This window comes from Petaurus breviceps, unplaced genomic scaffold (assembly GCF_028583685.1).
Source record: "Petaurus breviceps papuanus isolate PSGF00001 unplaced genomic scaffold, PetGlider_PUasm1.0 183, whole genome shotgun sequence".
Lineage (NCBI taxonomy): Eukaryota > Metazoa > Chordata > Mammalia > Diprotodontia > Petauridae > Petaurus > Petaurus breviceps.
The window spans coordinates 4,835,448-4,850,735 of record NW_027185791.1 but is presented as its reverse complement, the minus strand read 5'-3'; the positions used below and the strand labels follow the sequence as shown (position 1 = coordinate 4,850,735).

At 38.8% G+C, this 15,288-nt stretch overlaps 1 protein-coding gene across 2 annotated transcripts in view; it reads left to right on the top strand.

Moving 5' to 3' along the window:
- The window catches only part of LOC138160958 (zinc finger protein 474-like), an 89,860-nt gene that overhangs the window by 36,774 nt on the left and 37,798 nt on the right, over positions 1 to 15,288 (top strand). The window contains exons 2-3 of one of the 2 annotated variants that reach the window (XM_069087749.1): positions 2,103 to 2,222; positions 12,013 to 13,206. In XM_069087749.1, the coding sequence (XP_068943850.1) occupies positions 12,202 to 13,206 (1,005 nt within the window). In that variant the 5' untranslated portion in view covers positions 2,103 to 2,222; positions 12,013 to 12,201. Of the gene's footprint in view, positions 1 to 2,102; positions 2,228 to 12,012; positions 13,207 to 15,288 lie in introns of both variants that reach the window. The other variant, XM_069087748.1, reaches the window with a different exon arrangement.

The window sequence follows — 15,288 nt, the reverse complement described above, 5'->3', positions numbered from 1 at the left end:
AATGTAGGAATATAAACAGTTTGATTTTTATCAAATCTCTTGTGTTTTTTTCTTTCCTGTTTACCTCTTTATGCTTCTCTTGTGCCTTATATTTGTAAAGGAAATTTTCTATTCAGCTCTAGTCTTTTCATCAGGATTGCTTCCAAGTCCTCTATTTCATTGAATATCAATTTTCTTCCCCTGAAGAATTATGTGTAGTTTTGCTGGGTAGGCAATTCTTGGTTGCAATCCTAGCTCCTTTGTCTTCTGGAACATTATGTCCCAAGTCCTCTGATCCTTTAAGGTAGAAGCTGCTACAGTTATTTTCATGGTTGTCTTTTTGCAAATACTTGTCATCAGTTAAGCAGCACAAGATGACCAGATATCTCATAAAATGTTTCATGTTGCCTGCTGTCATACAATAAAAACAAATTAGCCAACTTCTTCTTCTTCCTCTTCTTCTCTTCCTCCTTTTCCTCCTTCTCCTCTTCCTCCTTTTTATTATAATTATTCTGCTTCTTCTCCTATTCCTCCTTTTTCAGGAATACCTGAGATTCTTCCTTCCATTTCACTTTAACTTTCTTCTTTCTTATAGATTACTTAATAGCAAAGATGTAAAGATTCACATGATTTAGCTCATCCAGTATTCTTTGGTTTTTGGGAAAAAGATCTTACATTTAGAGTATCAACAGTCAAATTAAAATTTGTTGATGGTTTAGAAATATGTGATTTTGGACCTGTTTTTCCTTATTACTACCACTTGGTCATGATAACTGCAGAAGTAGAAGGGGAGAATGTAGGGTCCAGCATAATTTTGTATTTTTCTTTGTGTCATAGGTTGCCATGGCCAACACATTCATCATCCAAATAGTCAGCCTAGTGGTGATGAGCCTTTCCATACTTAGCTGGGCTGGTCTTTGGAAAATAGACTCAGTCTGTTCCCAAGGCCTTACCTGAAGATTTTCCAACATAGTAGAATCTCCCAGAGTTTACATTATGCTGGTATAGCATTTGAGAACCCAAAGTAAGTTGTATGCCACAATGAGGCATCAAGTATGATTTTTTGGAGAATTTTTAAACTACTCAGAGCCAAAATCCAAGTTGATTATTTTATAGAAATATTTGCTAGCTAACTAGATACAAAACTTTACCAAAGTAACTTTTATGAAATGGAAATCTACTTTTTAAAATAATGAAACCTAAAATTTTAGCCCTACACAGGTAATTACATTGAGGATTTTGTATGATTGAGGATATATTGAATTCAGTTTGCAGAGAAATAACTCATCCTAGTTCCTAAAGACTTCTTTCCAGTTATGAGTATGAAGCCTGTTATTAGAGCTAGCTCAACAGCCACCATGGGCTTCTCACTCTATAGACTCTTCTTAGAAGAGAGATAAAGATAGAGAAAATGTATAGAACTCAGTGATCCAAGAAGAAAAAGTTCTTGCCCATTTCTACCTCCTTCTACATCTTCTGGGTCAGCCAGATGCCATATTCAAAATAATCCTTCAAAGGTCTCAACTCTCAGTTTCCTCTAGTCCCAACAACCCTCAAATATCACCAGTCTTCTAGAGGGCTTCAATGATCATGGTGAGTCTCACCATGACTTTGAGTCAATAATATTTTTTTGCCTGTGTTTATCCTCTAGCTTCTAGAAGTCTTAGGTTGAACTTGCACTTGTATTAGAAACCATACCTGATAATCAGCATCTTTGTGGTGTCCTATTACTTAGGAAAAGAACCAACCTTAGTTGGTGACTTTGGTCACACAGCTCTAAGTATACCCTTTTCTTGAGAATTATGTTCTGACAGAAGCTGGCCTCATTAAACAGCTACAGTGAAGTGATAGAATTAGTTAAAAGCAAGAAGGTTTTTAATATAAGGCTCCTGGAAAGTGAACAAAGTCAAATACCCTCTAATCATTTTGATTATGGCTAGTTCTGACCCCATCCTTCCTGTTATTTGTATTGTCATTTACATGCATATTCATCCTCTATCTAATGAGCAATGACCTTGAATGATTAGTATTTCTTTTAATTTCCTGGTATGAAGTGACTTTAAAAAGTATTAACTCAATATTTTATTTGTGTCTCCTCCCCATTCCTCAATCCTACTTTACAGAATCTATTGTCAACATGAAGCCTAGATTTCCACATACCTTCCATCTGTGGATATATGAATTTTTCTCCCCAGTCCCAGGAACAGAAGAACTTGGGGAAATGTTGTCAAATGGATTCAGAAGTAAGGTATTTAAAAGGCATTTTTGAAAGGCCCTACTTATAGAAATAGCCAAAAGGAACCACTTTAGCCAAAAGGAGTTCATGTCTCTCTATCCTTGATTAGAATATGGATATATTTATAAAACATTTATCTTTAAATGCTAACCTAATTATTTTATGATGTGTTTGTGTGACAAGCCATGGTATGCATTTTAAGTGCATATGTTTGATACTTTCTAACAGTCACTTAATTTTTAAATTAAGCAGTCTCTACATTTTCTTTATCTAACTTTATTCTGACTTTCTAACATTAAGCTCCAGAAGCATACTAAGTACTGAATAGATTATCTTTAGTTACCCACATATTTTTATATTTCGTCTGTCACAGCTATATCATATATCATTGATAAGTAATATGTAGTAATTATTGTCACTATTACAAAAAGATGGCTGTTGGTTCAGTCCACCTCATACAAAAGGACAAAAGGAGGCAGAGCCTGGTTCTGGCATGAGTTCTGATTCAAGAACAGAAGCTGAATATATGAGCAAATGAATAAACCTGATGATAAATAGTAAAGAGAACCTCAGAATAAAATCCCAGAGGAATTTGTTCCAGAGAGAGCTTTTCCACCTTTCAGGGCAAAACTAGCCTAACCCAGGCAAGGAAGAGTGAGCTCTAGGAAAGAGTTATTATAATACATAACCTCTGAGTAAATGAATTTGTAATATATTTCTAAGTACAGATATGTCATATGTTATCCTATAAGTTGATATCAAAAGTCATTCTGGTTCTATTTGTCACATTTCAGAAAGGACATTGATGAAGTAGAGGTTGTCTAAAGGATGGTGAATCTCTGGATAAAGGGTCTGAATTAATTAAAGATCAATTGAAGGAATCTAGGATACTTAGCCTGAAAAAAAGATTTGGAAAGGTGAAGAGGAAGGGAAGGAGGGTAGATGGACACAATAGTTGTTTGCAAGTATTTGAAGGCTTATCATATGGGACATTAGACTTGTTCTATGTGGCCCCAGGAGCAGAACCAAAAACAGTGGGTCGAGGCTTCAGGAGCAGATTTCAGTCCAAGGGAAGCCAAAATATAATGGCTGCCTAAGGTGGTGGTAGGTTTCCTGTCACTGAAGGTCTTCACACAAGGGCTGGATGACCACTTGTTTGTAATGTTAGGCAAGAGTTGAAGATCCCTGAAACATGTTCCTTCCAACTCTGACATTCTGTGTTGTTCTGTAGGTGTTTTAGACAGTGGAACTTACATAGCATTCTTTGTAAGAGGTAGCTAGGTGGTGGAGTGGATAGAGCACAGGGGCTTGGAGTCAGGAAGACTGGAGTCCAAATTCAACCTCAGACACTTACTAGCTGTGGGGCCTCAGGGTAAGTTGTTTAACTTTTGTCTTCCTCATTTTCAGTGTTCCAGGATACTAACACTCTGTGAGGTACAGATCTCCTTTGGGAAGGAGACTTAAAGTTCTAGGAGTTTCCCCACGCTGATAAAATCATAGCTCAGGACCTCATCTCTACCACCAAGGAGAAATAAAATAAAAAGATGCCCAGGATACTTACATTTGACTGGAAGTCTTTTTGACTGTTGGGTCTAAATGTGCCTACTCTTTGTGATAGTGCCTCCAATCCTTTTTCTTTCTATTCAATGTCTGAGTTTCTTAATTTTCTGTGGTAGAGTGAAGGGTTCAAGATAAATGTTTAGTGCTTGCCTAAGATCTGGGACTGTCTTAGTGGAATGTTAAGGGAACAGGCTTTTGAAAAGAACACACTTGATTTCAAGGCAGAACAGAAAGGAAAGAAAGGTGCAGGTATATTGTGCCCATCCACAACAGGAGCTTGCCTGGCAGGAGAAAATGTGAATGGGGGGGGGAGAATTGGATTAAGAGCTTCAGCCTCTCAAAGATGTATTCTTGCTCAGAAGTTAGGAGAGGGAGAAGGAAAGAAGTGACAGATTGATGAGAAGAGAAAGTGACATAGCTTTTGTGAAAACCCAATTTGGGGTGGAGCCAGAACTAGGAGGGCACCTTGACTTTCTGGAATGTATAGTTATCCCTTCCACATTACATCTTTCCCCATCATGTTTTCACTATATCAAGGGTCAGCACAAGAAATTATATGGAAATTCGGGGGGAGCTTTGCAAAAGCTGCAGATGATGTGTAAAGGCCAACAGATGACAGAAAAAGTTTAGAAACTCAGGAATGTATAAAATATATGTAAAATATCATATAATATCAACATGTTTTATCTTTTATTTTTTCCAAATCAAATGCTTTATTAACTTCTGGTTTACATCATTCATTTCTGCCAGATTTTGAGTTACAAAATTTCTCCCCATTTTTCCCTACCCACTGCCTTAAAATAGCGATCCCACTGGATATCCCTTCCTCCGATTTGCTCTCTCCCATATCTTCTCCCATACCCCCTTCGAGTTATATCTTTTAATACCATAAAAGAAAGATTTCTCTGGTATGAAGAGAGGATCAAAAATTTTGCATGGATTTTCTAGATTGTGGGGGTGTCACACCCCTAATGCCCATGATATGAAAAGGATAACTGTACACACAAGGAAATCTTTCTGCAATCTGTCTAATTCTACTCCTTTTTTGGAAGTCTCTAAAGCAAATCAAATTATATAAAAAAATCAGAGTTTCAGTTAGAGGCCATTAAGTCTAACCCATATGTAAATGGTGGTTCCTTCTACAATATGCCCAACAATTGGTCAGTCAACTTTAGCTTGAAAACTTCTGGGTGGATTGAGTGGGAGGGAGGGGACTATTATCTTTCAGAGCAGCCTATTCCATTTTTAGATATTTCTAATTGTTAGGAGGCTTTTCCTTTCAGAAGCCTAAATTTGCCTGTCTATAGCTTTCACTCATTCTTTTAATTGTACCCCATTGTCTAGTTCCTTTACCATACAAGAATCTTTCAAATAAAGATGGTGCATACATCCCTCTCCTCATAACAATATTCTTTTTTCATGTATCAACATGCTCAATTTTCTTCAATTGAACCTCAGATAACATGTCTACCAAGCTTCCATTCATTGTTTAATTTGTTAATGTCCTTTTTAGGAGCCAGAATTCACCACTGTCATTGACAATCATAATCATTTTTCAAAATGTTAATACTTATTCTATTTTTTACATTAAAATGCTTTCCCATATTGTTTATTGGTTAAAGTATGTTAGTGATTCAGTCTTGGAAATGGCACGAAATGAGACACTTATAGACTACATTTTGTTATTCAGTCATTCAGTAATATCTGACTCTTCATGACCCAAAGGAATATAACATAATAAGACTTTCTATCCTCTACTGTGTGTTGAAGTCTGCCCAATCTCATGTTCATTGTTTCCATGACAATGGCTATCCATCTTATCTCTGCCATTCTCTTTTGCCTTCAATCTTTGCAAACATCAGGGTCTTCGCCAATGAGTCTCATTTGCTTATTATGTGATCAAAAAGTTTCAGTTTCAGTATTTAAGCTTCCAGTGAATAAATTTCCTTTAATATTGACTAATTTAACTTCCTTGCTATCCAAGAGACTTTCAGAAGTCTAGCACCACAGAGTCTGCCTTATATGAGACTGTTGATATTTCTCCTGACTACCTCAGTTCTGGCTTTTGATTTGTCAAGCCTGGGATTACACATGATATACTCTACATATAAGTTAAAATAAATAAGTTGACAATATACAGCCTTGTTGTACTCTTTTCCCAATATTAAACCAATCAGTTGTCCCATGTTAAGTTCTAACTATTGTTTCTTGACTCCTCAGGAGACAAGTAAGTTCATCTAGTGCTCTCATTTCTTTGAGGACTTGTCACATTTTGGTGTAATTCACATAGTCAAAGGCTTTAGTGTAGTCAGTGAAGCAGAAGTAGATTTTTTTAGGGAAACCCTTATTTTCTCCATAATCCAGTGAATGTCTGCAATTTGGTCTCTAATTCCTCTACCTCCTCAAAAACAAGCCTGCACTTCTGATAATTCTCAGTTCACATATTGCTGAAGCTTAGCTTGCATAATCTTCAGCACATCCTTTCTGGCATGTAAACTGAGTACAATAATCAGTTATTTGAATATTAGGCATTGCTTTTCTTCAAGATGGGGATATAGATCTTTTCCAATCCAGTGACCACTGTAGTGCTTTCCAAATTTGCTGACATATTGAGTGCAGCACTCTAACAATACCATCCTCTAGGATTTTAAATTGCTTAGCTGGAATTCCATCATATCCACTTGTCTTATTGTTAGCAATGTTTCCTAAGGTCCACTTGACTTCATTCTCTAGAATGTCCAGATCAAGATCAAATAACTACACCATTATGCTTGTCAATGATGTTAAGATCTTCCTTGTATAGTTCTATATATTCTTGCCATTTCTTAATCTCTATTTCTCTTAACTCTCTACCATTGTTTTCTTTTATTCCATTTTTGAATGAAAAATTCCCTTGACATCTCTAATTTTCTTGAAAAGAGCTCTTGTCTTTACTATTCTAATATTTTCTTCTATTTATTTGCATTGCTCATTTAAGAAAACCTTATCTCTCCTTGCTATTTTCTGGAATTCTGTGTTCAGTTGGGTATAGCTTTCTCTTTCTCCTTCTTTCCTCAGTTGTTTGTAAAGTCTCATCAGACAGCCATTTTGATTTCCTGCTATTCTTTGTCTTTGGGATATTTTTTGTTGCTCCCTTCTGTACAACAGTTCAAACTTCTATTCATAGTAATTCAGTCACTCTATCTACCAGATCTAACCCATTGAATCTATTCATCACCTCTATTTCATTTGATGTTATTTAGGTGATAGCTCTATAATCTGATGGTTTTGCCTATTTTCTTTAATTTAAGTCTTTAAAAATTGAATAAGAAGCTCATGATCTGATCCAGATATTATTTTAACTGATTGCATAGAGCTTATCCCCCTTTAATTGCAAATTATACAATCAATTTGATTTTGATATTGACCATTTGCTGGTGTCCATGTGTAGAGCTGCCTCTTGGGTTGCTGAAAAAGAGTGTTAAGAGGGGTGGTGGAGCCAAGATGGTGGCATAAAAGGAGGAAAATTCTGTGTGGTCCCCCAATAACCACTTCAAATACCTATAAAAATGACTCTAAACAAACTTTAGGGCTACAGAACCCACAAACTGACAGAGAGAAACAAATATCTCACTGAAGGCAGCCCAGCAGGCATACAGGAAGGGTCCATTCCAGTATGCTGGGAGCAGAGCCCAGCCCTGTGTAAACATGAGACTTTAGCCCTAGGTCAACCTGACCAGATGTGGCTGAAGAGGACTTTGGGAGAGTGGATCACCAATAGCTGTGGCAGTTTCCAGAATTATCAACCCATAGAGGATAAGGACAAAGTGAGAGGTCAGTGTAGACTTTGGGAACAGGGAGTACAGGAGTGCAGTCTAGCCTCTGCCCCCAGAGGCAGAAGCAGCTGAGGCATGAGAAAGTAAATAGGGAAAAGGCAGAAACAGCTGAGGCATGAGAAAGTAAATAGGGAAAAGAAATAATAAGGAACTTATCAAAGTTGAACTATTTACATTTCTACATGGAAAAATAATAATTGTAACTTATGAAACTTTTCTCAGTATGAGAACAGTTGAAGGGAATATAAATGTATATATATACATACACACATACATACATATGTCTATATAGGAGTGTATATGTGAGTATGAATACATATGTGTGTATGTGTATATATGTACAGGTATATGTGTGTATGTGTGTACAAGTATACATAGACAGAGGGCACAAGACCAATTTAATAGAAAGGGAGATACTTAAAAGATGAAATTGAGAGGTGAGGGAGGAATATAATGAGAGGAGATGGGGAGATACATAATGGGGTAAATTATCTCATATAGAAGAGGCAAGGGAAAACTGTTGCAATGGAGGGAAAGAACAGGAAGGCAAAAGGGAATGGGTCAACCTTATTCTCATTGAATTTGACTTAGCAAGGGAATGTCATACACACTAAATAGGGTATCTTGCACTACAGGAGAGCAGGGGGAAGGGGATGAGAGCGGGGATGATGGAGGGGAGGTCATGTTGGGGAGGGAGTTAGAAGCACACACACTTTTTTTTTTAAAGCAATTGGGGTTAAGCAGCTTGCTCAAGGTTACACGGCCAGTTATTTGTGGGTGTGGTGCTAAGTATCGGAGCCTGGATTTCATCCCAGGTCATCCCGACTCTGGGGCCAGTGCTCTTACTTGCTGTGCTACCTGGATGCCCCAGAAGCACTCACTTTTGAAAAGGGACAGGGTCAAAGTAGAGAATAGAACAAGTAGGGGTCAGGATAGGATGGAGGGAAATATAGTCAGTCTTTCACAATATATCCACTATGGAAAGGTTTTACATAGCTTACACATGTACAAGCTATATTGAACTGCTTATCTTCCCAGTAAGGGTGGACAATGAGGGAGGAAGGAAAAGAATCTAAGATTCAAAGTTTTAAAATCAAATGTTTAAAAAAACATATTTTTTTACATGCAACTGGGAAATAAGATATGCAGGTACTGGGGTATAGAGATTCATTTTGCCCTACTGGAAAGTCGGATGTGGGATGGGGGAGGATATAGGAGAGAGTAGATTCTGTTTTGGGGTGGTGGGTAGTCATGCCATCCTTTAGCCTTCCCACAAACCAACACTTACAGGCCTAGCTGTCTGCTTGGGTGCATGCTCTCCTCCCTCCAGTTCTTACTACTCTGACTGCCAGCTTCCTGTGGGTTCTGTACCACCCTTCAGCAAACTCCTTCCACCACAGGCTCCATGTGATTACATTAAGTCTATTAGGGAGCAGGGAAGATCTTCAAATTAGATAAGGTCTTCAAATTCCCTTATGCTTATGTAATGGTAAGCAAAATAATACTTTGCTGCTTATTTCATCTATTCAAGTGCCTTTGAGGCTTACCTTTGATAGTATCAAGTCTTTGTTGGAAAAAGTATACATTATGTTGCCCTTAATAGGACTAAGGGAGTTCGGAGACCTTCCCTGCCCTTAATAGGCCTAATGTCATCACATGGAGCCCAAGATGAGAGAAGCTTGCCAAAAGAGTTGAACATGAAAGGTAGTACAGGAAGGGTGGAACAGGAAGGAGCAAAGGAAAGAAAAACTTGAGCACAAGCTGGGACCAAGCATTGCTTAGAGGAAGAATGTGATGTTGGCACTCCATCTGTCTGTTCTGTCTGTGTTCATGTTAATTTGTCAGAACAAAGCATTCTATCTTGAATGAGGACTTTACTACTGATACAGAAGTCCTGAAAGAAGACTTTACTGCTGTTTACAGAAGTCCTGGGATTTATTGTTGATTTGTGTTTGATTTCTCAGACAGAAGCTGTGTGTTGGTTTGTGTTACTTTGTCAGACAGAAAGTGAATTGAGATGATAGTGCCAGCAATGTGTGTAAAATATCGTTGTAGCTCTGTTAAGCTTTGTCTTCCTAGAAACAGAAACTTCAAAGAGTAGTCCCCGTAAGCTGAGGTATGAAACAGGAGTGGAGAGCTGCCTATGTATGAGTCCAGGCAAGAACGGAGAGAGCTGCCTACCTATGAATTCAGGCACTAGTTGGTGAATCAAGACAAGAACTGGGGGCAGCCAACCCATGGAAGAAGAGTCATGGGGTTTGGAAGTCAGTCTTGAGTTAAAGTGAAAGAGGATTTTACTTGGGTACTCAATATTGGCTGATCATATTGTAACTTACTGTGACTGTAGGGGTGGATGGTGTTTGTACTTTCTTCTATCCCTTAAGGATGATTGGCTTAAGGATGGTTGGAAGTCAGCCTCTAGTTAAGATGAAAGAAAACTTTGCTTTGGTACTTGGTATTGACTGATGAGATATTGACTTACTGAATGATAACGTTTTGTTTAAGACTATGTGGCCACCTTAGTAATAAGTTGTTATGTTATATTGTTGTGAATGTTGTGCTTTAGTTTCTTGAATGTGTTGCTTTAGTTTATTGTTGAAAAAATAGAGAGTTCACTATGATTATGATATGATTAGATCTTTAAACTTATTCACAGCAGCAGTCCTCAGGAGAACCGCACGTGATTGGCTTTACAGCTTATTAAGGGGCAGGGAAGATCTTCAAATTCCCATTCCAATTACAACTAGCAAGTTATCTTGATAAAATTCTACTAGTCTCTGCCCTGCTTCATTTTGTTCTATGAAGCCAAAATTAACTGTTATTCCAATTATCTTTTGATTTCTTGCTTCAGCATTCCATCCCCTACGATGAATGTGATCTCTCTCTCTTTTTTTGGTGTTTTATCTAGAAAATGTTGTAGATCTTCCTAGAATTAAGCAGCTTTGGCCTCTTCAGCATCAGTGGTTGGAGCACAGATTTGTTTTACTGTGATGTTGAACAGTTTTCCTTGGATTTGAACAGATATCATTCTGTCATTTTTGAAATTATGCCCCAGTATTACATTTCTTACCCTTTTATTTACTATGAGGGCTAGTCGTATTTCATGTAAGGGATTCTTGCCTACAGCAGTATATGTAATGATCACCCGAATTAAATTCACCCATTCCCATCCATTTAAGTTTGCTTACACCCAAGATGTTATAGTTTCATCTTTCCATCTCCTGTTGGACCACACCCAACTTAGCTTGGGTCATAGATCTTACATTCCAGGTTCCTGTGCAATATTGATCTTTACAGCCCTGGCCCTTCCTTTCATCACCAGATACACCCACAGCTGAGCTTCCTTTCACCTTTGGCCCAGCCTCCTCATTCTTTCTGGGGCTATTTGTAATAGTCCTCTGCTTTTGTGTTGGATACCTTCCAAGCTGAGGGGTTCAACTTCTGATGTGATGTCTTTTATCACCTTAATACTATCCATGGGGTTTTCTTGGCAAAGATATTGGAGTCATTTGCCATTTCTTTCTCCTTTTGTCTGAACTCTCTTCTATGATCTGTCTGTCTTGGGCAACCCTCTATGTCATAGCTCATAGTTTCTTTGAGCTATGTAAATCCCTCCACCATAGCAAGGCAGTAAGATCCAGGAGCATATAGATGTTATAGCACTTAACAAAAGCTAAAGTTTGCTTAATAATGTCATGGAAACAAAAGTCAGCAGAGAGACAATATTTCAAGTAGGCACAGTTCCTCAACCTCTGAATTGGCACTACACCAAGTCAGTAGGGCATATCTAGCCCGAAGAGCCCCCAAATCCTCACGTACTAGTCTTTTGTTCTTAGGAGGCAAAGAAATTATGACAATGGGTTGAAGTCTTAATTCTCTGAACTAATTAAATCCTGAGAATGATTTCTTTCTTTTTTTTTTAAGTGAAGAACTAGCCTTACCCACATGGAAGAGAGAGATAATGCTCCTACCACAGTAGTAATGGTTTGTTTTGGGGAATTTTCTTTAGGAGTTCTCAAAACATCCAGCCTCAGACACTGAACACTAGCTAGCCATGTGACCCTGGGCAAGTCACTTAACCCAATTGCCCTTCCTTCCCCTTTAAAAAGCAAAAAAAAGAGTATGTTGGACTAGATAGCACTAGAGATATTTGGGGCGGCTAGGTGGCACAGTGGATAGAGCACCAGCTGTGGAGCCAGGAGGGACCTGAGTTCAAATGCAACCTCAGACCCTTAATACTTACTAGCCACGTGACCTTAGGCAAATCATTTAACCCCAATTTCCCTGCCCTCCCTCCTTCAAAAATTAATAATAATCATAAAGAGTTCTCAAAACTATGAAAAGTCATATATTGCTCCAAGGACTGAGGGTTTGTTAATTTTGCTATATAATTATAATCATTTGGTCCACATTTTCTTTTAGGTATCGAAGACTTCTGAGGGTTTGATGGAGACTCTTTAACACTGCAGATCATTGCCTTGCAATGAAGCTTTGGATACTAGATCTTTGGGACCAAGGTACTTCCAACAACATGGGGTTTCAGGACAGCCATCATAATACTAATAAGAAACCATCTTAAGCCCTGCTTTATGGGAAGAGAGATCATCCTGAATGGAAAAATCAAAGAAGGAAAAGAATACCAGTAGCTTACAGCACACTGCAAATAGGTCAGCAGGGCCCAACCAAGTAATCCTTTCTGGTGATTCCAACCTTCATAGAAGTTCACCAAAAATAGAAAAGCTTAATCCCTCTAAAATCATCAAAAAAAATACTCAGATAAAGCGACCAGGTACTGTCACCCTACTGAAACAATCCAATAGGGGAAGCATGTCTGATAGTTTGTCTCACCCCCCTGTAATCCCACCCCGAAGACCAGCATTTAGACTGTGCTACATTTGTGGAAAAGAATTTGGTTCTCAGTCCATTTCCATTCATGAACCCCAGTGCTTGCAGAAGTGGCATATTGAGAACAACAAGTTACCCAGAAATCTCAGAAGACCGGAACCCCAAAAACCAAAGCATCTTGGGGGTGCTAGCTCTTATGATCTGAAGTCTATCAACAAGGCTGCCTTTGAGACTGCTCAGGCCCAGCTGTTGCCTTGTGAGCACTGCGGTCGAACTTTCTTGCCTGACCGACTTGCTGTTCATCTAAGAAGTTGTAAGCCAAAAGCTAACGCCTCTGAGAATCTCCCTGGCAAGAAGAAAGCCCTTGGTGGATTCATGTCCCCACCAAAGACTCTCCTGTGTTACATCTGTGGTAAAGAGTTTGACAGCCAGGCCCTCTCTGCCCACGAGGCACAGTGCCTGGAGAAATGGAAAGCTGAAAATGAGCGACTCCCCAAAGAGCTCCGCCAGAAACCCCCTCAGAAGCCAAAGCATTATTCAGCCAAGCCAGCTCAGCCTGAGACGATGCAAAACTCTAATAACAGTCAGGAGGGTCAGTTAATGGTTTGTTCCAAGTGTGACAAGAGCTTTAGACCAGATCGTCTTCAAATACACCAAAAAATTTGCCAGCTTCAAGTCTCAGATTCCAGCACCTTTGGAAGTAACGGTGGGAGGGTGGCAGTCAAAATTCAGCAACACAAGAGCAAGGCAGGATCCTCCGGATCTGACAAGGTAATCCCTTGTACAAAAGGCTTATTAAAGGGGCCCGGTGACACTTTCCATGACTAAAAGAAACTTTCCTTCTGGACCACTTCTCTGAGTGTCTAATTTCTCTCGGGTAACCCTTGGTGAATCTGCAGGGAGGCGTAACATTTTCTATATTAAAAAAATCATGACTTCCCCTATTCTCTGAATCTTTGCTGTCCAAGGGGGAGAAAAAGAAAGATGGACATTCTATTTCTTGGTTCCTCATTATGCTTTATCTCTGGGAGAGGTTGTTATTTGCAAATGAGTCATTAATGCTGTGTCTGTGTTACAAAGTTATAGCCAGGATTCATTGTGGTTTATTTCAGTCATCTGCATTAGGAATTTGCTTTTGGCAATACTGAGTGATGTTGAGTTTATTTGACTAAAATAGAATCTGTGTCAAAAATCCCAGATGACTAAAACAGTACACACTAGAGTACTGTTGGTAACTCAGAGACCTGTAATGGCAATCTCTTTCTCTTAAAAAAATATAGTCAATGGATAGGAAATAAAATGAAGTCTATGCCTCCACACAGCTGCTATCCCATCTTCAAGAAGAAAGGAAGGGGAAGTGAATGAATATTTATATAGTCCTACTATGTACAGGCACTTTGTGCTAAGCACTTTACAAATATTATCTCATTTGATATTTACAATAACCCTTTGACACAGGTAGGTATTGCTTTACCCCTTTTACAGAAGAAACAGAGAGACAGGGGTTAAGTGACTTGTTCAGAGTCACATGGCTAATAAGATTCTGAAGTTGGATTTGAATTCAAGTCTTCCTGATTCTAGGCCCAGTACTCTCTCTGCTATGCCCCCACCTAGCTGCCAGGCTAATAAAAAGCATTTCTATGTTCTGGCTATTTGTTTCTACAAGAGATAGGCAATGTTCCCCACTTCTGCTGAGGCCTATGTTCCAGGGCTAGTTCTATGGGCCTAGTGCCCTCTTGGACCATGGCCAGTGGTTATCCTATCATTTCCCTACCTTTTGGGAGTGAAGAACTACTATACTTTTAACCTAAAGCTTTATAGGTGACTAGGGCATGGCATTAGATTGTGGGAACAGCGAGGTGAACGCTGGAAGGACCCTGCCCTCCTCTGATGTGATAGGGAGCCTAGGCCAATACACGCTCACTTTCTAGGGCTTGCTTTCTGAAATGCCAATTTATCAAACAAATTGGGCCATTTTGACTAATGGAGGAATCCTGCAATGTACATGTTATTTTTCAGGACAAAATAGAAATGGTTTATGATTTTCTCATTTACATGGTTTCTGTTCTCCTTTACTAGTTTTCTGCTTCTTTGAGACAAATGTATTACTTTTCTTCCATTTTTCATGTTTAATAATTAAAGCTGCATATATTTGAATTTTTAAAATCCCCAAAAGATTACACTGAAACACCATAAAAAAGTTTCAATATTATGTAGTTTTGCAGTAAACACTTACAAAAGGACTCAAGGGACAATTTGGTGGTGCAATGGATCGAGTGTTGGACCTGGATTCAAGAAGACCTGAGTTCAAATCCAGCCTCATACACTAGTTGTGTGACCCTGGGCAAATCACTTCCCCTCTTTTTGCCTCAGTTTCTTCATCTATAAAGTAAGGATAACAATGGCATCTGTTTTTCAAGGTTGTGAGGATCAAATGGGATAATAATTAGCACAATGTCTGGTACATATTAAGTGCTATATAAATATTAACTATTGCTATTATTGTTATTACTTTTCTTGTATAATGAAATTCCCAAATTTTAAATATGGCACACAAAGGCACTATACCAATCTAAAAAGTTTGTTTATCCAAGATATTACATAATCTGAATTCAATGAGAGAGACAGGAACAGAGAGCAGGGAAATGGAGAGATAGTCCGAGAGACAGGGGGGGGGGGAGAGGGGAGAGAGAAAAGGGAGAGAGGGGGAAGAGAGAGAGGGGGGGGGGGGAGAGGGGAGAGAGAAAAGAGAGAGAGGGGGAGAAGAGAGAGGTAAAGAGAGGGAGGGAGGTAGAGAGAGAGAAAGAGACAGAGAGGGAGGGAGGGGAGGGAGAAAATTCCTTGTGAGTAGGG